Source organism: Sporothrix brasiliensis (genome assembly GCF_000820605.1).
Source record: "Sporothrix brasiliensis 5110 chromosome Unknown Cont21, whole genome shotgun sequence".
Classification (NCBI taxonomy): domain Eukaryota; kingdom Fungi; phylum Ascomycota; class Sordariomycetes; order Ophiostomatales; family Ophiostomataceae; genus Sporothrix; species Sporothrix brasiliensis.
Window position 1 is genome coordinate 2,785,429 of NW_024467140.1, and position 22,914 is coordinate 2,808,342.

The 22,914-nt window shown below is 60.8% G+C and overlaps 6 protein-coding genes across 6 annotated transcripts; 2 read left to right on the forward strand and 4 right to left on the reverse strand.

Moving 5' to 3' along the window:
• Window positions 1-763: 763 nt before the first annotated feature.
• SPBR_04874 (uncharacterized protein) lies at window positions 764-2,510 on the reverse strand (the record flags this gene model as incomplete). The annotated part of the gene is made up of 3 exons (XM_040763151.1): window positions 764-790; window positions 865-1,861; window positions 1,957-2,510. The coding sequence occupies 3 exons, from the start codon at window positions 2,508-2,510 to the stop codon at window positions 764-766; spliced, it is 1,578 nt and encodes a 525-aa protein (XP_040615839.1).
• Window positions 2,511-3,304: 794 nt separating this feature from the next.
• Window positions 3,305-3,571, reverse strand: SPBR_05436 (uncharacterized protein; the record flags this gene model as incomplete). The annotated part of the gene is made up of 1 exon (XM_040763711.1): window positions 3,305-3,571. The coding sequence occupies one exon, from the start codon at window positions 3,569-3,571 to the stop codon at window positions 3,305-3,307; it is 267 nt and encodes an 88-aa protein (XP_040615840.1).
• A 947-nt stretch (window positions 3,572-4,518) lies between these two features.
• Window positions 4,519-11,453, reverse strand: SPBR_04534 (pre-mRNA-splicing helicase BRR2; the record flags this gene model as incomplete). The annotated part of the gene is made up of 2 exons (XM_040762811.1): window positions 4,519-5,092; window positions 5,164-11,453. The coding sequence occupies 2 exons, from the start codon at window positions 11,451-11,453 to the stop codon at window positions 4,519-4,521; spliced, it is 6,864 nt and encodes a 2,287-aa protein (XP_040615841.1).
• Window positions 11,454-12,124: 671 nt separating this feature from the next.
• Window positions 12,125-13,984, forward strand: SPBR_04838 (uncharacterized protein; the record flags this gene model as incomplete). Its single annotated transcript, XM_040763115.1, has 1 exon — window positions 12,125-13,984. The coding sequence occupies one exon, from the start codon at window positions 12,125-12,127 to the stop codon at window positions 13,982-13,984; it is 1,860 nt and encodes a 619-aa protein (XP_040615842.1).
• Window positions 13,985-14,160: 176 nt separating this feature from the next.
• SPBR_04999 (replication factor C subunit 2/4) lies at window positions 14,161-15,532 on the reverse strand (the record flags this gene model as incomplete). The annotated part of the gene is made up of 3 exons (XM_040763276.1): window positions 14,161-15,210; window positions 15,275-15,353; window positions 15,417-15,532. 3 exons carry the CDS (start codon window positions 15,530-15,532, stop codon window positions 14,161-14,163), a joined length of 1,245 nt encoding a protein of 414 aa, XP_040615843.1.
• A 1,307-nt stretch (window positions 15,533-16,839) lies between these two features.
• Window positions 16,840-22,749, forward strand: SPBR_04539 (uncharacterized protein; the record flags this gene model as incomplete). The annotated part of the gene is made up of 1 exon (XM_040762816.1): window positions 16,840-22,749. One exon carries the CDS (start codon window positions 16,840-16,842, stop codon window positions 22,747-22,749), a length of 5,910 nt encoding a protein of 1,969 aa, XP_040615844.1.
• Between the last annotated feature and the right edge of the window lie 165 nt (window positions 22,750-22,914).

The window sequence follows — 22,914 nt, forward strand, 5'->3', positions numbered from 1 at the left end:
GAGCAAAGAGCAAATATATGCACGGCTAGAGATAGGGCAATGGAACTACGGCACATTGAGACCATCGTTCTACACGCTGATGGAGTTTCTTTTTTCGAACCAATATCGTTTGACGAAAGTAGTCACCGTGTCTCTGCTGCATATATAGATTATAAAGTATTTTTGATTTGCTATTTTCCGTCTTTTACATCTCGCCGTCCTGCTCGCCCTTCCAATCGGACAGAAAGGAGGAAGCACGCATGCAATGGACAATTCTATCCACTCACTCTCATTTTTTGGCAACCCGGATCCTTCATCCCAGCCGACAAAAATAAAACATATAGAAAAACCTATTCATCCCAATAAACATAAAAAAGACCAATTGGAAATAGATCAAGAACGAATACAAAAAGAGAATACAGACAAACGTGGACGGACGAACACGAGACGCACAAGGGACAAGAGAGGACAAAGAAAGAGGGCGATCCGATAGTAAATACTAAAGTAGAAATATAGCAATTGGAGAGAAACAATAAACAGAAAAATAGCACCAGAGCAAAACATGTGCGCAAAATAACCTTACCAAAATACCAAAAATACACACACAAGAAAAGACAGCATCAAAAAGGGACGTAAAGAAAGGAGACGGGGCGTAGAAGGAACGATATGAAACAACTGCGTTTTTTCAGCCGTAGACGACGGTGCTCATCGACAGACCGTGTGTAGTCCGTTGAACAATTTTCGTTTGCGTAGGGCAGCAGTCACCTAGTTTCAGTGATAGACACTATGCTGTCGCCTCAACGGCCGCGGGCTGCAAATAGTGTCAGCAAATGGAGAAAAAGCATTGCGAATAAGCAAAGCATCCCGGTGTGCCCCTCAACGTACCTCTTCCTTGGGCTTGTCGCTCTCGGCGGCGGGTTCTGAGCCGGCCTTGTCGCTCTTCTCCTTCTTCTCGACGTCCTTGTCGACACCATTGGACTTGGCCTCGCCGTTGCCGTTGGTCGTTGCGGTACCGTTGGCGGCAGCGGGAGCAGGAGCAGCGTCGGCCGCGGGCTCGGCCGCAAGCAGCTTGTTCCACTTCTCGAGCAGGGTCTGCGACCGTGGCTTGAACTTGAACTCGTCCTCGCGCGGGATGGTGGCGATCTTGAGGATGGCCTTGAGCACCTTGTTGATCTTGGTCTCGCGGATGACGCCCACCTCGAGGTCGGGGAAGCCCTCGAGCTTCGTCAGGTAGTCGGACACGGTCTTCATCTCGTCCTCCTTGGGCGCCTGGTCGCGCGTCAGGAGGCCCTTTTGGATCTTGTGTCGCAGGAACAGAACCTCCTTTGCCTTGCGCTTGCGCTTCTCCTCCGGGTCGAGCTCTTCGGCGAGCGCCGCCGCCTCCTTGCTGGTCGACTTGCCGACGGCCGACGCCTTGGACGTCTGCTTGGCCTTGGCGGACGACGAGGGCGTGCCGTTGCTCTTGGGCGTCCCCGACGACGTAATCTTGATCTTGGGCTTCTTCACCGAGTCCGACCGCTGCGGCGTCTGGGTGTCCTCCTCGGCCTTGCGCTTCTTGCTCTTCTTCGATGCGGTCGTGGGCTGCTCGTCGTCGTCGTCCTCAGGCACGTCGAGCATGTCAACGTCCTCCTTGGGGGCCTTCTTCGACTTCTTGGGCGTAGACGCCGCCAGGCGCTTGGCCTCGGCGGCCTGGCGCTTGGCCTCCTCGGCTTCCTCGAGCTCCTCCTGGAACTGGCGCAGCAGGTCCTTGTAGTAGCTCAGTGGGTGGTGTTCGGCGGCGAGCTGGTGGGCCTTTTGCAGGTCCTTGCGCATCTTGTCGTTGATGGCGGCCAGGGCCTTCTCAGGGTCGAGGTCGATCATGTCCGTGTTGGGCACCCAGCCACTGGAGAAGGGGAAAGAAGTTAGTCGCCAAACTGACAAAAAAAACCAAAATAAAACCTTCCAAACGTCTCAATCATCGCCGAGAACAAGACTTACAATTCGTTTGTGTAGAGGTACATGACCGGGAACGTGCGGTCCGCAGCGCGCTTGCCGCCGTCTGCATAGTCTTCGCGGTAGGTGCCGTCAGGGCGCGCGGCTGTGACGGGGCGGCCCTTGATCAGCGTCTGCGGCAGCATGTCCTCGTCGCAGACGACAGCGGGCCACGCCGGGTAGCCCTTGAGCTTCACAAAGTAGTGGTCGCCCGGCTTCGCGTCCAGGTGGACTATCCGCGCTTTGGAACCCTTGCGGTTCAGCTTCTGGCCGACCGACTTGCGACGCGCCAATGTCGTGGGTGTCTTTGCCGTCTTGGACGGCGTGGCGGCCGCGTCGCCGCCCTCTGCTCCGGCGGGCGCGGCATCTGTCTCCTTCTCAGCCTCCTCTTCCTTCTTGCCGCCATCGTCGGCACGCGTCTCGGATGGGTCGGCCGCGGCCTCCACCTTGGCACCGTCTGCCTTCACGTCGTCGCCGGTCTCCTTTACAGGGGCAGCAGCATCCTTGACCACGGCCGACGGAGAGGTCGGGGCCTTGTCGTCCTTGGCGGCTTCGGCCATTGTGCTGTCGGTGTGGTCGGCAGGTGCCTTGGCTGGTTGGTCTTGGATAGATAATGCGTCTGCTGGAGCTAGAAACACGCAATTGCGAAACACAAGCGAATGGAATTGATGGTTAGCGATGGCCTGTCGTCCAACGGCAGCAATGGATGCCAAAAAACACAAAACAAAATGCGATGGCGATAGTGGCCGCGTAAATGAGCGAAACCAATACTTTTGGCGTTTGTTGATGGAAAGTAAGTTCGAGGAGGTTGTTAGGGACGTGGTTGTGTTTTTTTGTGTGGCTGCGTTGACTTTCGCGTGACGTGGGGAAAAGGAAATGCGCGCGTGCTAAGAGGCAGGGAGAGAAGGGATGAGGAAAGTATGAGAGGAGAAAGCAAAGAACACCCAAAATCCAAAATCCGGGCGGAAAGACGCACGTTTAGGAGGGTCAGAAGGAGCGAACAAGGCGCGCCAGTCAGAGCACAGGGGGGCGCAAAGTTGGAGCAATTGGATGCGGAAGGAGCGACAAGGCAGAGAGAACGTGAGGGAAAGACACACGCAGCGCGCGACGAGAGCAGAAAGAGCGAGCAGGACACGGGAAATGGGAAAGGCGGGTTTGCGATTAAGTGGAGCACAGCCGCCAGTGAAGAGCAGCAACGAAAAACAAAGAAGGCAGGAACGACAGGGGTTGGAAGGAAGTGGAAGTGGTAGTGGTGGGTGTGGGTGCGTCCACCTTGCGAACACGCAGGGTAGCATTATTTTTAATGCAAATAAAATACGAAAATTCACAACGCAGACGAGCGACAGCCATCCAATCAAGCAATACCTTTGGTGTGCGTCGTGCTGTCGTGCAGCTCGGCACTCTTGGTGTCATTCACGGCAGGACCAGGAGCTGCAGTGGTGTCCTCGCCGGCGGCTGGTTTCTCGGCGCTGGACGCATCGTGCTTCTCGGGCTTGCCAGCCGTGTCGGTCTTTTCCGTTGGGTCTTTGGCAGCCGTCTCGCCGACGGTAGGACCGGCAATCTCGGGCTGGCTGTTGGCCGCCGAAGCTTGCGTCGGCTGTTCAGGCACGCTGTCGGCCATGGAGGAATGTGTAGGTCGAGACGAGCTGAAGGGAGATAGGAGCAGTCGAGGCACGTATCGGTTGGATGACGGTGGTCGCTCAATTGGTCTTTCTGCCGATGAAACAGAATGGACAATGCAGTTGACTATCCTGTTGTAGCTACACGCTCAGCTTGCAGACGATTAGTCTCTGAAACGACCGTCTAAGAGCTCAGGCGCTCGCCGCAATGTGGATATTATAGGCGGGGGCGGTTCGAGGGAGCTCCGTGGGAGCTCTGGGGGACCAATTCGTGATGGGATGATGGGATGATGGGATGCGAAAATGCTGGATGCGATGGAAATGCAATGATGAAAGACGACAAGAAAGAAAAAAGGTTAAACAAGGGACGAGTTACGAGATGGAAAAGTACGTCCAACTTTTTGCCGCTTGCAAGTCACGTTATTTTTGCGGCGACGACGGCGAATCCTTTGGCTCAGTCTGCCGGCGAACGGCTGGTCGCCCCTTCCTCGGATCGTCTCTTCCTGCTGACTTGCCGTTACGGAGGGGTGGATCGACACAAAAACAAAGCAGGCGCGATCGGTTCTCTTAAATGGTCGCAGAGCTTCTCTATTGGTCCGTGCGCATTGACACGACTCCAGCCAATCAGAGCGCAGCGCATGGGAGTAGCTATAGTGCATGGGAGTAGCTATAGTGCATGTTGTCGAGGCGTCTCACGACAGTCACCAGCCACTTATTTTCTCTTCGGGAGTTCAAGAGGCTTCGGAGACTGGGTCGCGTATCTGTCAGGGTGGCCGATATGGCGATGTAGAGAGAAACAACATATTATACGAATTAGCAGATACAACAGATGTAAAACATAGTAGCCAAATACAACTCCGTAAATGCACATCGCCTCGAAACGCAATCCCAAGTCCTGTTTTGTAGTCTCGCTTTGAACGCACCCTTGCCCATGGTCCGGCCCTTCCCTCTACTCACTGCCGCTCTCCTCCTCGCTGTCTTCGTCCATGCCCTCGGCCACGTCGACCGTAAACGAGGGGTCCTGGTCAACACCCACATAGCTGTCGCTCATCAGGTACAGCTTGAACGTGTGCTTGCCGGGCTCGTCGGGCAGGCGCGCCTTGATGCGCAGATTCAGCGGCTTGCGGCCCACCGTCACGTAGCGGATGCCAATGACCGTCTTGGTGCTCTCCTCGCCGACAATCAGCCACCAGCCGCTGGTGCGGTCGCCGGGGAAGAAGGGCGCGTGCACCGAGTTGTCAAACTCGGCCTCGTCGTCGTCCTTCTTTTCGTCGGCGTCGTCCTCCTCCTCGTCGTCTTCCTCGCGTGCCAGCGTCACCTTGAGGAACATATCGGTGCCGGTCTCGAGCTGGTCCTCGTCCTCCACGGAGAAGTCGAGCGACATGTCCGGGTACTTGTCGTTGGTGAAGTGGGCGGCCTCGACGAGCTGCGATTGGGTCAGGCCCAGCTCCTTGACGAGGCGGCCGTACTGCTTGTTCTCCTCGGGGTTCATCTTGTCGATGAAATCAAACACATCTTTGATTCTGGGGAGCTGTTAGCGGAGGCCATGACGTAAACAGAGACCATACGAAGGGAGAGGACAGAAAATACATACCCATACTTGGCGGCCACTTTGATGACCTCGGGCGTAAAGTGCGGAATCTGCTTGAGCGGGCTGTCGCGGTCCCACATGGCTTGCACGACCATCTGCATCATCTCAATGGCCTGCAGCGCGTTGAGGTGGCCCTCGTCGACCAGCAGGTTGGCCGCGGCGCTCAGCAGGCTCGGGGCCTTGCGCACGACGACCTCCTGGTCCTTGGCCAGGTCAATGGGCAGCTGCATGCGCGAAAAGTGCGCCTGCAGCAGCACAAAGGCCTTGAAGGACGGCGCGTTGTAGTCGACGTCGCCGTCGGCCGCGGCCGCGGCCATCTTGACGGGCACGCGGTCGTAGATGCGCCGCAGCAGGCCCTCCTCGTGCCGCCGCGTCTGGATCGTCTCAAACTCGGCCGCGGCCGTCACAATCTCCAGGATGCCCTTGAGCTTGGTGCGCGCCGTCAGCGACAGCAGCAGCGTCTGCATCGTAATGTACGACAGGTTGTAGTGCGCGGCAACGAGCGCGCCGTTGGTCGGCGTCACCGCGCCCTCGTCCTCGTCAATGGTGATGAGCTTGGTGTCGCTGAGCTCGCGCAGCGTTTCCTCCACCAGCTCCGTCAAGAACTGGCCCATGGCGTCGCCGGAGCGCGAGGGCAGGCTGTAGTAGCTGGGGTTCGCAAACAGCCGCCGGTACAGGTACGTCGTCGAGACCCACTCGAGCGCCGTGTCGCCGGACGTGATCGTCTTGGTGCTGACCTCGGTCATGAAGGCGTCCGCCAGGTTGTCGTGCAGCAGCGACTCGACGGGCAGCGCCTCGTTCAGAAACTTCTTGTAGTAGTCGCGCTTGACGGCGGGCACCATGAGCACGCCACGGCTGCGTCCGCCGGCCTCGCGCGCGGGCGTCAGCGCCTTGCCAAACATCTGCAGCACCTCGCTGACCGGGTAGTCGACGTAGCGGTGCTCGCGGCCGTCAAAGAACTGCGTGCCCATGACGACCACGAGGTGCGCCGTGCAGTCGAGCGCCCAGCAGACGTCGCGCGACGCAATCAGGACCTGGATGGCGCCGTTGACAAACAGGTGCCGCACGATGCGCTGGTCGGTCTCGCTCAGCGCCTCGTGGTAGTAGCCGACGCCGTGCGACAGCGCCTCCCGCAGCGCCGCCTCCTGCACCTTGTCGAGCAGGGGCCGCAGCTGCGCCGGGTCCACGTGCAGGAAGCGGTCCTCGTCGTCGTCGGCGACACACGCCAGCAGCAGGTCGCGCGCCGTCGCCCGCGTCTGCTTGCGGCTCGGGACGAACACGAGCGCCGGCTGGGCCGCCGACAGCTGCGTGATGGCCAGGTAGGTCGGCTTGGCCATGGCGAGCATCAGCGACGGGAAGTGCGGCACCGAGTACGACTGCAGGTGCAGCTCGAGCGGCACGGGGCGCACCTGGGGGCTGAAGTTGTAGATGTCGTGCTTGGTCGCGCCGATCCAGCTGCCCATCTCGCGCACGTTGGCCAGCGACACGCTGAGCCCGACGATGCGCAGCGGTGGCGTCTTGCTCGGCAGCTGCTCGCGGATGTGCGCCATGCGCGACACCAGCAGCTCGTACTGGTAGCCCTGGGCGGCGCTGCTGCCAATCATGTGCAGGTCGTCGGCCACAAACAGCCGCACCGACTGCACGAGCTTCTGGCGCTGCCAGCGACGGGCCAGCGTGTCCCACTGCGCGTGCGTCGCCAGGATCAGGTCGCCCTGCTGCAGCAGCTTCAGATCTTGGGTCGCCTCGCCCGTCAGCTTGACCACGACACGCCCGCCGCCGCGCAGCTTGCTGAAGCGGTGCTCCCAGTGGCGGAAGCGCACGTCCACGAGCTCCTGCAGCGGCGCCACGTAGACGGCGCGCACGTCCTCCACATCGTCCTCCGCGTCCGTGCCGGCCTGCTGCTGCCGCTGCAGGTGCTGGCCCCAGAGCCGCAGCAGCGCAAACTCGGCGCACACCGTCTTTCCGCTGCCCGTCGACGACGCCACGAGCACGTTCTGGTCGGTCGCGTACAGCGAGTTGAACGTCTGTGTCTGGATGCGGTTGAAGGTGGGCCACTCGGGGTACAAGGCCATCTGGTCCTTGGTCTTGAGCGCGGACACGGGCAGCGGCTGCAGGTCCAGCAGCTCCGTGTGCGGCTGGAACTTGTCGGGCAGCAGCAGCTTCTGGAACGGCACGGCAAGCCGCGTCTCGGCGTGCATCCAGCGGTCCGAGACGACGGTGACAAAGTAGTTGGGCGGCATCGGCTCGGTGATGGGCACGGTGAAGTCGACGACGTGCTCGTTGTTCTCGGACTGCGCGAATTCCTTGCGCAGCAAGAACTGGTCGTGGTACAGAATGTCCTCGCCGTCCGAGTCCTCGACGATGATCCAGAAGCTCTCCGACAGGCCGTGCACCTCGTCGTCCCACGCAAAGTTGGGCGTGATGGTCAGGTTCACGTGCATCATGGACCGCGTAATGGGGAGCACCTGGGCCTGCAGCTGCAGGCGCGGGAACTTGGCCACCAGGCGGCAGACGGTGGTGCCGGCCTTGGGGAGGCCCAGCAGCTCGCCCATGCGCGGCGGGTCGAGGTCGAAGTAGCTCTTCCACGGCACGTCGATGCGCTCGGCCTTTTGCACAATGTCGCGCGGGCAGCTCGGGAACTGGCGCAGCGGCGACATGGTCGGCCACATGCGCTTCTCGGCCATCTTGCACAGGTCGAGTGCCGTCTTGGCGACGCCGGCCCAGCCCTTCTTGAGCGTAATCTCAAACACGGCGCGCAGGATGCGGCCGGCCGACTGCGTGACGTAGACCATGTCGGCCATGAGGGCGAGGCCGTCGAGGCGCAGGCGCGAGATGTAGGCCTGCAGCAGCACGTTGATCTTGGCGTGCGGCTCCTCGATGCTCTCCTTGACGGGGATGGGTACGCGGCCCAGCAGCTTGGCCAGCTCCAGCTTCTCTTCCTGGCGCACGGGAATGTACTTGAACTCGCCGCTCAGCGCAAAGATGCGGAACATCTCAATGGTCGAGATGGACGGCTGGATCAGGTTGTTGTACGTCTCCATGGAGCTGTGCGTGATGTAGTAGTGCGACGCAATGCGGCCCAGCTCCGTGGCCTGCAGCCGGCCCGTCTTCTCGTCGTACTTGGCCAGGCTGGCCTTGCGCAGCACGAGCGCCGCCGAGTGCACCAGGTCCACGCGCTTCTGCTCGAGCGCCTCGTCGTCCTCGTACTCGGCGCCCACCTGGTAGAGGCCGGGCGACCGCAGCATGCGCACAAACAGGTACGTGTAGCCGAGCCACTCGACCGCCTCGTCGCGCGAGCGCACGTTGCCCAGCACGATTTCGGCATTCAGGTTGTCCACCAGGCGGCTGACCAGCTGGCTTTCGATGGGCAGCTGCTGGTTGAGCAGCGACAGGTAGTAGGGCAGTTCGTTTTGCGTCGTGATGATAATGCCCTCGCCGTAGGTGTCGAACTGCGGGCGGCCCGCGCGGCCGAGCATCTGCAGCACGTCCTGCGGGCTCAGCTCGACCCAGCTGCCCTTCTCGGGCGAGTAGACCTGCGTGCCCTTGATGATGACGGTGTGCGCGGGCAGGTTGACGCCCCAGGCCAGCGTGGCCGTGCAGCACAGCACCTGGATGGCGCCCTGGGCGAACAGGTCCTCGACGTCGGTGCGGTCGACGCGGCTCATGCCGGCGTGGTGGATGCCGAAGCCGTAGGGCAGCAGGTCCTTGAGGTCCTTGTCGCCCGCCTGCTCGGCGGCCTCCTGCAGAATCTCGCGGGAGCCGGCGTCGTGCTTCAGGATCTGATTGATGGTCTCGAGCTCGAGGGCCTTGTCGCGAATGTGGCGCGCCGTCTTGGCCGTGTCCTTGCGCGAGTGCACAAAGATGAGCATCTGGTTGCGGTTCTTGCCGACGTGCTCGAGGACCTTGGTGTAGGTGATGTCGTTCATCGTCTTGAGCTGCTTGATGGGCTTGCGGTCGGTGACGCCGATAAACTCCTGGCGCAGCGGGCAGGGCCGGTAGGTGCCGTCGAAGTGGAACAGGCCCGTCTGGGGGTCGACGCGCAGGAAGCTGGCGACGTCGCGGTAGTTGGGCAGCGTGGCCGACAAGCCGACGAGGCGCACGGGCTCGCCCGTCTGCTCCGTCTTGCGCAGCGTGCGGCTGACAATGCTCTCGAGAACAGGGCCACGGTCGTCGTGCAGCAGGTGAATCTCGTCAATGATAATCAGGCGCACGAGGTTGGTATACGACAGGTCGGTGGCTTTGCGCGTGATGACGTCCCACTTCTCGGGCGTCGTCACAATGATCTGGGTCTCGGCGATCTGCTGCTTGGTGAGCTGGCGGTCGCCCGTCAGCTCGCTGACGCGGATGCCAAAGGGCTCGAGCCGCTTGCCAAAGTTGCCGACCTGCTCCTGGACGAGAGCCTTGAGCGGCGCAATGTAGACAATCTTGAACGCGTCGAGGTCGATCTCGCCCGTCTCCGGGTCGCGGTGGTTGTGGATGGCGCGCAGGATGGTCAGCATGGCCACGTTGGTCTTGCCGCTGCCCGTGGGCGCACAGATCAGCATGTTGCCGTCGTCCTGGAAGGCGGCTGGGTAGCAGCGGGTCTGGATGCGGTTGAGCGACTTGGCGGTGCTAAAGGGCCCGCGAGCCCAGGCGGGCAGGTCCGTGATGGGGATGTTGCTGTCCTTGGGGTCGCTGCGCTTCTTGGGCGGCGGCACGTGGATCTCCTCGTAGCCCTTGAAGGCGCGCTTCGTCGAGCCATCGGGCAGCGACACGCGCGGGTTGGTCATCAGATGGTTGCCCTGCTCAAAGACGAGGTTTTCGAGATTGATGGTGCGCCGCGGCTGCAGACCGCCAACCAGTTGGCCCTCTTTGCCGTCCTCCTTCTTGGCCCCCTTGCCGGCGCCGTCGGCGTCTGCGAGCGCACTGCTGCTGTCGACGTCCATCTTGATCTCCATCTTGCCCTTCTTCGTCGCGTCGTCGCCGCTCGTCTTGCCCTGCAGCTCGTTCAAGATCCACCGCAGACCTTCCGAGGCCATCTCCCGCTCCACTGTTGCACGGTCCTCGTCGTTCTCGGCGCGTGCAAGCTTGGTGAGCCACACAATCTTTTCGCGGTTGTCAATCAGCTTCTGCGTGACCTCGGGGTGTTCGTAGTCGAACAGCTCCATCATCTCGTTCTCGATCTCGTGGAGAGGCTTTTCGCTGCCCTCGGGCTCGTCCGGCTCGCCCGACAGAATGTGCAGCGCCTGCGTCGTCTTGTCGTGCTGGACGTGGGCGTCGGGATACAGGCGGCCAATCTGGCGCTGCAGCCAGTACGCATCAATGTCGCGCGCCGGCACAAACGTCTCGTCCTTGGCCTTGCTCTTGCCCGGTTGCCGGCCGCCACGGCTCGCCGCGGCGGCGGAGGCGGAGGGGTCGATGATCATGGCGTCGCCGTCGACAAAGCCCAGCTCCTCTTCGTCGCGGTCGACGCCTGCCCCGCCAGCATTGGCCTCTTCGGCCAGGCCCGGGCGGTCTTCGTCGTCGCCGGCCTCGTCGTCGTCGCCGTCGTCTTCGTCTTCCGACGACACGTCGCGGACTTCGTTGACGATGGCGTCCTCGTCCTCGTCGTCCTCCTCAAAGTCCACGGCGACGCCCTGGCGCTCGTCAATCTCCTCGTCGTCGTTGGCGCCCGCGTCGGCCATCGCGGCGTCGTCGTCGTCGCCCTGCTCGTCGTAGTCGGTAATCTTCTTGCCGAGGTTGACCAGCTCGTTGAACGCCTTGGGGCTCAGGCTCTCGCCCAAGATGTCGTCAATCTCCTTCTTCTTGTCAAAGTCCTTGAGGTCGTCGTCCTTGAGGTACTCGAGCACGGCGTCGGCGGCACTGCGCACAATCTCGTGCGACACGTCGCCCAAGACGCGCGCCACCAGCGACAGGATCAGCTCGAACGTGGCGCGCGTGGCGCTCGTCCGCGGCCGGTAGCGCAGGCCCTCGACGATCAGGTCGGCGCCCGCCAGGATGGACGTGCCGCGCAAGGCCGTCTGGCCCTGGCGCTTGCGCTGCTCACGCTGCAGCACGGCCTCGCCTTCGCGAAAGTCGCCGCGCTGCACGTCGGGCATGGCCGAGTTCTTTTTCGACTTCGTCTTGGGGGCGGCCTCGCGGGCGATGCGCGAGCCCATGTCCTGGATCTGCAGGCGGCCGGCCATGGACTCTGGGTCGCCTGTCGGCTCGTCCTTCCTCCGGGAGACAAAGCGGCGGTCCGCCTGGAGGACCAGGTTGGACATGGCCGCGTATTTGTACTGGGAGACATCGCGGTCGTAGTTTGCGTTCGACATCGCGACAGTGGGTGGGGGTTGACGGTAGGAATCGGGTATATGTCGGTATCGTTAGGTAGAGGAGGACGCTGGGATCACAGAACAGGTGGTGCTCTGCTCGCTGGAGGTCCTGCTGCGTGGTGCAGTCCTGCTGTTACCGACGATGCAAAAAAAAAGAGAGAACGCAATGCGAACAACACGAGCCTCTCCCAGGCCGTCCCAGCACGCGTTGGATCCGTCGGCGCCGTCCAATTCGGGTTCCAGACCGCTCGCCAGAAGAGGGGATTGTATCAGGTATATTTCGTGTATCGTCTCAAAGTGCGGTGGTGTCGATATGTGGGCGTATTCAGACGCGCATTTGGCGAGGGAGGGGGATGTGGCAAGTGGTGATGTTTTTTCTGCCTGCGAGCCTGCTAAAAATTTCAGAAAACAAAGGGAAGGTGCAGCGACCGGCAAGCCAGGCGACAAGAATTAAATTTATTCAAAACTAAAACGATAAATTCAATTGCTAGCGCTAGCGGCAGTCCACGCAGCCCCGCCACAAGGAGCTCCAGCTGGCGCAGCGCCTATTGGCCGAAGAATTCAGGGGTCAACACCGCTGTAAGGCATATGTCAACGACATTGGAACGCGTTCAGACACGCGACCAAACACGACGGTCGACCATGAACACACCACCTCGGCATAGAAGACCATGAGCGCGCCTGAAGACACGGCACGGAGCATACAGGCGGCGCTCGAGCCGTTTGTGCGGCCTCGTGAGGAGGTGGCGCACATCCGGCGCGTCCTGCGAGCCCATTTGGCGGCATGCCTCAAGAGCGACGACAATGCATTGGACGGCAGCCTGGCGCTGGTTGACCTGTCTCGGGACCCGGAACCGCTGCCCGAGACGCGGGGACTGCAGCGGGCCTATCTGCGAGCGCTGCGGGCCAACCTAGAAGCGCGGAGGGAGTTTGACCAGCGAACACAAGCAGCGTCTTCAGCGTCTTCAGCATCTTCAGCCGCTGCCGCTGGACTGGATGGAGGTCACGATGCAGGGCTGTCGGCATCGTCTGCCGACGGCATCGGTATTCTCAAGGATCATCTGACGACGGTCAAGTTGGGCCGCAAACGGGACCGGCTACAGGTGATCAACCGTTACCTCGATGCGCTGGGCGAGCGGCCCGTGGCTGTCGCTGCGGGCGAGGACTATCTACACCCTGAATTCATCTACGGTGACGCTATCACAACACTGCCGTCCGTGCCCAAGGCCGTCGTGGACGGGCTGGCCGAAGACGAGATGGAGCGTGCGGCAGCGACGTCGAAAGACGCAACGCGTTCGGATTCAGCAAGACAAGTAGCGGCAGCAGATCTCGAACGGCTGGTGGCACGGCTGGAAAAGTCCGCACTGAGGGCACAACTGGTCCTACGACGAGAAGAGAAGCGGCTGGCGGCCGCCAAGGAACGGTCAAGCCGAACGAGCACATCCCCGTCGGCAGCAGCAAAGCTACAGGCGCTTGGCGTGGCGCGAAACGAGCTCATTGCGTGGATGGAGGCGGAGCTGAGCAATGCCGGCGACGAGATTGACGACGAAGATGAGGAGGCCGCCGAGTCGTCACGGCAGCTCCGACAGAGCTTACTGCATGGGCACGAAGTGGTCGGCGGTATGGGTGGTCTTGGCGGCAGCGACAAGAAAGTTCAACTCGAGAACAAACTGGACGACATCCGTGACAAGTACAACCAGTACGTCGAGGCACGGCGTGCTCTGGTGGCCACGGTCGGGACAATGGCGCCAAGCGACGAGGGGCCGACTAAGGCGGCGGTACCCAACCCGCTGTTTGCAAACATGCCGCAGCTGCTGCCAAACTCGGGCGGCGATAGGACCGCCACGGCCGCCACCACGCCAAGTATGCCCACGGCTGCAACATCACAGTCACCATCACCTGCACAAGCGCCAAAACCAGCAGTGTCTGGCGCCGAAAAAGCAGCGGCACTCGGCAACCTATTGCTTGCACCCTACTTTGAACGGTTGCTGGCCGTGGCCCGCGACCAAAAGGCCGACATTGCCCACAAGGCGCACTACAACGTCCTCTTGGCGAAGCGCCTCAAGGACACATGCCAGATGCTCGACCACTTGGCCGACGAGAGCCAGCTTCTTCCGCGGTTCGGTGCCGCCAACAACGGAGGTGGTAGCGGAGGGGCCCGCGGTGGTGCAGCCTTCCTCCGCAAAAAGGCATTGCTCGCCCCGGAACAAGGGACGACTGCTGCAGCGGCAGAAGGAGTTAGTCAACGCGCTGCAGCATGGACGAATGCGGCAGACTCGGCCAAGATTGCCACGTTCGAAGCCGTGTTTGAAAAGGTGGAGGAGGGCCAGGTGGCACTGGAACGGGCCACACAATCCCTGGTCGAGGCTGAGCGTCTGCTCGGAAGGAATCCCGAGGACGAGGGCGAGGGTGACGACGGCAAGAAAGTAGGGACGCGTAAGCCCGGCGCAAGACAAGAACAACAGAGCGGCGACATATGGGCCAAGCTGGACGGCGAGCTGGGACTGCTAAAGGGGGACAGTCGTCGGTAGCGACGACCAGGTACATGCAAACTAGTCACGATCATGATGCGATGAAATACGAAATCAACAGCAAATAATCTCATTCAATGAAAGCCCATGCCATGCCCATTTTGGACCTATGCTGTACAACGCAAGCAAAGAAAAATCAAGTGCACCCAATCCACGCCTGTACACCATCTCACCTCTCACCGCTCGCCCATGATGGCCGAGATCCGCAGTGACAGGTCCAGGATCGACAGGTGCTCGTCGGCGCCGTCCACCAGCCGCTTGTCCACTTCGGAAAACACCAGCATGATCCTGTTCTTGTGCGCGTCCAGCACCGTGTCGTCGTACACAATCGACTGGTACAGCTGCGCCACCACCTGGCCCGCGCTCCACCCGTCCGCCACCAGGTCCTCGACCACCTGTGCCACGGGCTTGTACGTCGCGCCCGTGCCGGCGCTCTTCTTGGGCGGCCGGATCGCCGCCACCAAGCTGTCGATCGTGCTGTCGGGGATGACGCCAGCAATGTCCTCGACAATCCGCACCGTGACAGGCGGCGTCGACGTGGTGCCCACGAGCGTGTCGCCGTCGACGTCGTCCACATCCATGCCGTCGACGTCGACGTCGGGCGCGGCCGCCTTTGTCTTCTTGGCGCCTGTGCTTCCGTGTGCGCTGGTGTTGGCGGTGCCGACCGCCCCCACCAGCCGCGCCGCGCTCTGCAGGAACGTGATGGCCTTGCGCAGGTCGCCCTCGCTGCACCGGATGAGCGCGTCCACAGCGCCGTCGGCCAGCGGCACGCCCTCCTCGGCGGCAATGTACTCCAGGCGCGCGCGCGCGTTGCCCTGGTCCAGGCTCTTGAAGCGGAACTTGCTGCACCGGCTGGCCAGCGGGTCAATAATGCGCGTGACGTAGTTGCAAATCAGGCAGAAGCGCGTGATCTTGCTGTACGTCTCCATGGTCCGGCGCAGCGCGCTCTGGGCGTCCTGCGTCATGGAGTCGGCCTCGTCGAGCACAATGAGCTTAAAGGGGGGGCAGGGGTAGCGGGCCTTGTAGCCCGGCGGCGGGTTGGTCAGCTGCATGCGGGCAAAGTCCTTGACCTTTTCGCGGACAATGGCAATGCCGCGCTCGTCGGAGGCGTTGAGCTCGAGCACGCGGGCCTTTATGAATTCGGGGCCGTACAGCTCCTTGGCGAGGGCGAGAATCGTCGACGTCTTGCCGGTACCGGGCGGGCCGTAGAAGAGCATGTGTGGAAGCTGGAGCTGCGGTCAGTATCGTCCCATGCACTGAGCAGAACGTTTCCCTCCTCGAGATACTCACGTTAGATGCTTGCAGTGTCCGCTGCAGCACGGTGACGGTGTGGTCCTGGGCGGTCACATCGCTGAGCGACTTTGGCCGGCTATGAAAGTCAGCGTCCTCTTCTTTCCTTCAACTGCAGCCTAGCCGATACGTCTGAACGCACTATTTCTCCACCCATGGCTGTGCCCGCGGTGTCTCCGTCGTCTGCTTTTCGTTCTTGCTCGAGGCGCCGCTCGCAGCCGTCTGCTTCCGCGCCTTGAGATCGAAGAAGCTGGCCATCGGTGTGGGTGTTTTTCGTTGAGAACGTGTATGTGTGTGCGTGTGTTTGTCACAGCTCGACTTGTCGGGTGCCGCAACGTCCAGGTGCTGTCAATTCGTGAGCCGTAGTAATACAATCGATGTCAGAGAGGAAGCTCGTGACAAAACCACAGCAAAAAGCACTTAACGCGTCGCGGCGACGCGCTAGGGAAACTCCCAGAAATGGTGGGCAGGTGGGCCCCAGGCACAATACAGTGTATATAGTGGTGCTACAGCGAAAATGGATTACATTCACTGCTTACCGCGTCCAAACCACCGCCCAGCACCATCTCCAACTACATCTTTGACAAAGCTAAAACGGGTCGAATCTAACTATAAGAGAACATAAAACAACCGCACGCTGGATGTTGAAAACCAAGCACACCGTAATATAAGCACAGCTCGCTCTCATAATGAGATATACGCCCGCCTACGCGGAGTCCACTAGCTTGTTGATACTCCTGGTGCCAACCTAAAACAAAACAGCTTCATTACTGTAACTTCGACATCTCTGCGACGTATTGCAGTGCCTTTCCGGCTGTGTTAACAGCTGTCACCACTAAAGCTTAGCGGACCAGGCCGAAGGTGCTGTTTGGCTTGAAAGCGGGGCCTTTAGGACTGCCTGGTCTGCCCTCGGTCGGGGTTTTTCCGGCTTACAACAGCGCCTTCCTCACCGAAATTGCGTCGTAGTGGATGCCACCCCTAGTTCGCCCGCTCTTGCCCCCCGAGAACCCCCCAAAACAATGACCTAATTCGCTGAGGCAAGAGCGACCCACGCGCACGCACATGTTCTCCGTAGGGAAGGAGCAGCCAGACTTGGGGTCTGGCCATTGTCTCCCATCTTCTTTCTTCGACTCGACTATCAAAACAAGTCGCTTTTGACGGCATCACGGACATCTACTTCGCGACCCATCATTCCTTTTCTTTCCTCCTTATCGCTCCTTATTGATACCAGGTTGCTTTACGCTTTCGAATTTTAGTTTTTTAAGTTCTGTTCCACCCACGTCGTCGCCAACTACACCATTCGATCCTCCGTCCTCCTCCGAACTTAATTATCCTTTCCGGCGTCACCATCAAAAACACGACAAACAACCCTCCCCTCCCCGGACCGCGTTTCAACGAAACCATCTTCTTCCTCCTCCAGACCGTGTGTTGCTGTGCTCTCGGAATGTGTCCCTGAACATCATCCCGCTCGCTCCGGCGCAAGTTCATCGATACTCGTCAACTCTTTTTTACTCCGCCGCTGGGGACGGACCCCCTAATCCGACACCCGATCGTCCTCGGCCACAATGAACGCCGACACATTCGACGAGCCGTCCTTTGACGACCCCCACAGTACATCGACACAGACGCAGTTCGTCAACCCACAAAATGGTGGCGCTGTTGCACCCGCCGCCGCCGATGTGGCCAAAAACCTCGAACCGGACACGTGCCGCATCTGCCGCAGTGAGGCCTCTGCACAAGAACCTCTCTTCTACCCGTGCAAATGCAGCGGCAGTATAAAATACGTCCACCAGGACTGCCTCATGGAATGGCTGTCGCACTCGCAAAAGAAGCACTGCGAACTGTGCAAAACGTCTTTCCGCTTCACCAAGCTGTACTCGCCGGCGATGCCGAAACAGCTGCCCGTCCTCGTTTTTGCCCGCCACCTCGCCAAGTACTTCTTGCGCAACATCCTCGTCTGGTTGCGCGTCGTTCTGGTCTTCTTCGTGTGGATGGTGCTTCTGCCCGCCCTGACGCGATGGGAGTGGTCCTTTTTCTTCTGGGTCAGCGAGGAAGGCCTGGTAGCCGCACCACCGAGGACACTGGACGGCATCGACTCCAACGCCACCTCGGCTGCGGCTGCGGCTTCGTCCGTCGCCCTGGCCACGGCCGCTGCCACGTCCGCTGCTGCACATATCGGCCGCGACCTCGTGAACGGATCGATGGCCGCGGCGCGGGCGCCGGTCGCCGACATCTACGGCGTTCTCGACGGCAACCAGACGACACCGTTCTCGATCCTGTCGCTTGCCTTCCGCGTCATCATGGAGTCCATCCGCGCGCCCGCGATCGTGTCCATGCTGACCGCAGACAACGGCACCGAGGACGACTACTTTGCCAACACAGGCCCGCCGACCTTGCTCAGCGACGTCGCGTTTCTGCGCAGGCTGACCCGGTTCCGGTGGCTGAACAGGTGGATTATTTACGCCCTCGAGGGTCAGTTCATCACCTTTCTGGTCATCATCTGCTTTATCCTGATAATATTGGTTCGGGATTACGTGTTGCAGCAGCAGCCAGAAATCAACATGCGTGCAGCGTTCAACGCCGCCGACGATGACGGCATGGGCGGCGACGAGAATGTTGCCGGCGTTCCCGGTGTACCCAATGCTGGTCAGCCGCAAGATGCGCCGCGCCCGGCAAGAGGAGACCGTGCCCGCCACCACCATCATCATCACCATCGCCATAATCACCATAATCAGCATGGCCACGACCATGACCACGACCATGACCACGACCATGGCAACCATCGTGATATGGACGATGCCGGGTTCGATAGTCTGGAATCCGACTCGGAGTGGGAAACCGACTCCAACGCAGAGATTGAGATTGACGCTGCCGAACTTCTGAGGCCGCTGGTCCAGGGCCCGGAACGCAACGGTCTGGACCTTGGCGCAATTTTCGACGACGATTTCCGGCATGGCCCGCCTGTGCCCGACACAGATGGGCTAGCAGCTCGCGATGAGCCCGGCGAGTCGTCGTCGTCCTCTGCAAACGTCCATACAAGCGCAAATGCGAATGCTATGTCAAGCACAGCCAGCAACAGCAACGGCAACAGCAAAAGCAAAAGCAAAAGCAACAGCGCCGCTGCTCTGCCCAACTTCGACCGCAACTTTCCCCTACCCAGTGAAGGAGGCGCGACCGTCCATGAGTATATGCAAATCTACCGTCGCGCGGGTGGCGACCAGCAGAGGATCCTAGAGATTGCTCGTGAAGAGGGTCTCGAGGAGCACCTGCAGTACTGGCTGCGCGTGATGCAAAACGTCGCAGATCGTCGGCAGTCCGACCGCGGCAGCACCGCTAGCACCATAAGCACAACGGCGGCGGCCGACGAAGATACGAGACGCGTCGGCGAGGCCAGCCGGCACCGGGATGGCCAACCTGCCAACGGTGAAGCATCCAATAGCAGTTCCGTCACCGAGTTCGATTACGGCCTGCGGCCGCGGGCCAATACGGACGGTCCCAGTGGCCCCCCGCGGACCAATCCTCTAGGGAACAACAACTGGTCCTTTGGCCCCGTGCCGCCCACGCAGCACTTTACGCCCGAATTCATTCAGCCCCTCTACGGAGACTCCGCCGAACGGCTAGATGGTGTACCCATACGCGGCGATGCTCCCTCGCATCAAAGGGTGACAGAACCGAGAGAAGGCGACCTACGATTGGAAGGTGAACAGAGACGCCGGTCTGTGTCTTCGGCTGCGAGCTCACGACGCAATAGCAATGCCAGCGCCAGCAGCAGAAACGGCACAATGGCAAACATTTCTCAAGACGCAGCCGCCAGCTCGGCATCTGCACACCACGCCCACGATTCGTCGTCCACAGAGGTGTCAGCCGCCATTGCCAGCCCCCCTAGCACAGATTTGAGTCAGCGGAACGACCCTGACGCCCCTCTTCGTCAAACCGGCAACTGGGAAGAACTTGTCCGCATTCCTATTCGCGACAACATCGACGAGGGCGATGCCACCGACTTTGAGGACATGCCCGCCGCTGGTTTGCGCCATGCCAACATTAACGGTGCACCGCGCGAACAAGCTCCCGCTGCTGCCGGACCGGTCGCCGGCCCTGCTACCCTTCCTTTTGATGCTGCAGCTCCTGATGCTGCTCTCGCCGCTCCTGCGACTGTTCCCGCCGCTCCCGCCGCTCCCGCGGCCACCGCAGACTCGGCCGGACCCCCAGCCAGTCTTGTGGACGGAGTGATGAACTTCATGTGGCGTGATCTAGAGAATATCGACCCGGCTGACCTGCCACCAATCGTGCCTGATGTTGATGAAGACGACCATGTGGAGCTTTTCAACGACAATGAAGAGGACGGCCCCATACCACTGGACGAGCAGGATCGCGAAGCCTTCGAGGCAGCAGCCGCCGCTGCAGCGGCGGCGAACATGGAAGCCGAGGCCATCGAAGACGCCGAGGACCTCGAGGGTGTCATGGAGCTCCTTGGCATGCGCGGTCCCATTGCAGGCCTGTTCCAGAACGTCATCTTCTGCGGGTTCCTCGTTTCAGTCAGCCTTCTTGTCGGTATCTTCATGCCCTATAACGTCGGTCGCCTGAGTATCTGGCTGGTTGCCAACCCCATGCGGCCCATCATGATGCTGTTCAGTTTGTCCAAGCTGCTCCAGGACATTGCGGCGTCCGCACTCGGCGGTGCGGCCTACCTCACGCTCCTTGTCCTCAACAACGCGGCGTCCGCCGCCGAACTCGTTTTCGGTCGCACGGTGCCCTATTCCAAGTACATTCTGGCGTCCCTGGCTACCACATGGGACCTCTGTGCAACGTCGGCGGCGCGGGTTGTCGAAAACTTTAGCATTGACCCGCCGTTCCTGTCGACGGGTGAGATTCGGAATTTCTCTGCCATCAGCCACGACGCACTTATCGGAATCAAAGCCAACGTCAGTGCGGTGGCTACCGGCATTGGGCGCGCCATTGTCATGGTCACAAACGGCGAATTCCTCTCCCATGGCACCGAGGCACTCGAACTGGCCAAAAGCGGCGGTGCTGCGGCCTGGGAGCTGCTGCGGTCCCTGCCCGCGGTGCTGTCGAACCCCGGGTCATGGGTCATTACGCTCGACTCGATGGACGCGGTCCAGGTCAACCCAATGCTTGCGTTCTGGGGCGGCGTCGACCGTGGTTTGGCGATTCTGTTCGGATACGCGACGATGTGCCTCGTGGCCGGCCTCTACCTGCACCGCGGCTCGCCGTTCAGCAGCGGTGCAGCCGTGCAAGAGTGGGAGGCGTCGCTGATCGACGGCCTCAACCAAGCGAGCGGTGTTCTGAAAGTGATTCTGATCATCGGCATCGAAATGCTCGTGTTCCCGCTCTACTGCGGCCTGCTGCTGGACGTGGCCCTGCTCCCGCTCTTTGAGAACACGACACTCGTCTCGCGGCTGCAATTCAGCGTCGACTATCCACTGACGGCCATCTTCGTGCATTGGTTCGTGGGCACCGGATACATGTTCCACTTTGCCCTCTTTGTGTCCATGTGCCGGAAGATTATGCGCAAGGGTGTCTTGTACTTTATTCGCGACCCCGACGACCCCGAATTCCATCCGGTGCGCGACGTGCTTGAACGCACCGTAGCGACGCAGCTCTGCAAGATTCTGTTGTCTGCGTTCGTCTACGGCGCGCTTGTCATTATCTGTCTCGGCGGCGTCGTCTGGGGCCTGGCCTATGCCGGTCCCGGCATCCTTCCGATTCACTACTCGTCCAACGAGCCGGTCCTCGAGTTCCCCATCGACCTGCTCTTTTACAATTTCTTGATGCCGCTGGCGATCAAGTTCTTCCGGCCCAGCGACGGCCTGCACAGCATGTACACCTGGTGGTTCCGCAAATCTGCGCGCGGCCTGCGCATCACCTGGTTCCTCTTTGGCGAGCGCCGCATCGACGAGGAAGGCTCCCTCTACCTCGCGTCTGAGTCGCCACACCAGAAGTCGCCGTGGCTGGTGCGGCAGCTGCTCGAGTACGACGAGTCCAAGAACACGGTCGTGCCCATGGCGACGATGAGTGCCAAACCGTCCAAAGGTGTCTATGATGACGGGGAAAATGATAGGACCAGCAGCAATCCGAACAGACCTCCACGGGCCAGCCCAGTTCGCCGCCGCAACCCGGACAAGGACAGCATGAGATTCCTCGCCGACAAGAAACTGAAGCTTGTTGCCTCGGGTCAGCTCGTGCCGAACGGGAAGTTTGTGCGTGCGCCGGCGTCCGATCAGGTTAAGATCCCCAAGAACAAGGACGTGTTTCTGGATGCGAGCAACGAAGCCTCCCTGTCGAAGGAGCTTGGCGAACCGGCCAGGAAGGACCCGTTCCGCGGACCAGACAGGCGGAGTCGCGCTTCGGATGCCGACGACAACAGACCCGAACAGCGCCCGGCGGACATCTACCACAGCAAGCAGTACGAGCTCGTGTACATCCCGCCGTTCTTCCGTGTGCGCATCTTCTTGTTCATTGCCTCGATCTGGATGTTTGCGGCGGTGACGGGTGTCTCGTGCACCATCATCCCTCTCCTCTTTGGACGGCGCCTCTTCCGCCTCCTGCTCCCTGCGGACGTGCGCACCAACGACATTTACGCGTTTAGCATCGGCATGTATGTGCTGGGATCGGCCTCGTACTTTGTGTTCCACGCGCGGCCCATCTTCAAAAAGATGTGGGCGGCAACACGACGCACGATGTCGACGGCATCGGTGCGCAGCGCCGCCCAGACGACGTGGCGCGCCGTGACACGCATCCTGAGCCTGGTGTACGCCTACGTCTTCATCCTGGTCGTGTTCCCGCTGCTCGCCACCGCCCTCGTCGAGCTGTACCTGCTGATGCCGCTGCACACATACATGCACCCGCCTGGCTCGTCGTCGATCAGCGCCGCGTCGCCCTCCGACGGGACCGAATCGCGCCACAATGTCCGCATCATCCAGTCGTGGACGCTGGGTCTGCTCTACCTCAAGGTCAGCGCGCGCGTGATAACGACATGGTACCCCGGGGCCCGGCTGACGTCGGCGATCCGCGCGGTGCTGCGCCGCGGCAACCTGGACCCGGACGTGCGTCTGCTGACGCGCGCCTTTGTGGTGCCCGGGCTCGTGCTCGGGGCCACTACTATTGGCCTGCCACTGCTGCTCGCCAAAGGCTACGTGGCCGCGTCGGCGTCGCTCGACATTGGCGGCCTGTCTGCGCCCGCCGCCCTGCAGTTCGTCTTGCCGGTCACGGTGCCGGAGCCGGCGGTGGCGGACATGCGGCTGGTGTACCGGCTGGCCTTCCCCTTTGTGGCGCTGGTGGGTCTGGCCGCGTGGTCGCTCTGGGGCATGGTCGGCGTGTATGCGTCGTGGAAGCTGCGGATCCGGGACGAGGCGTACCTGATTGGCGAGCGGCTGCACAATTTTGGAGCGACGAACGGCGCACAGGCACCCACTCGCCGTGTCGGTGTCGGTCGGGCCGCCGCTGCCCGTGCGTAAGGAAGGGTTTCATCAGTAGACTGCCAGTTTCGTTACGAGTAAGATGCACAAAAGACAATCTTGACGTGTGAATGGCATGGATTTGCAAGCGGTGGCCTGGTTTGGCCGAGATATCGCTCCCTTTCTGTTCGTAATCTCTTTTCCTCCTTTCCTGATTTTATCCTT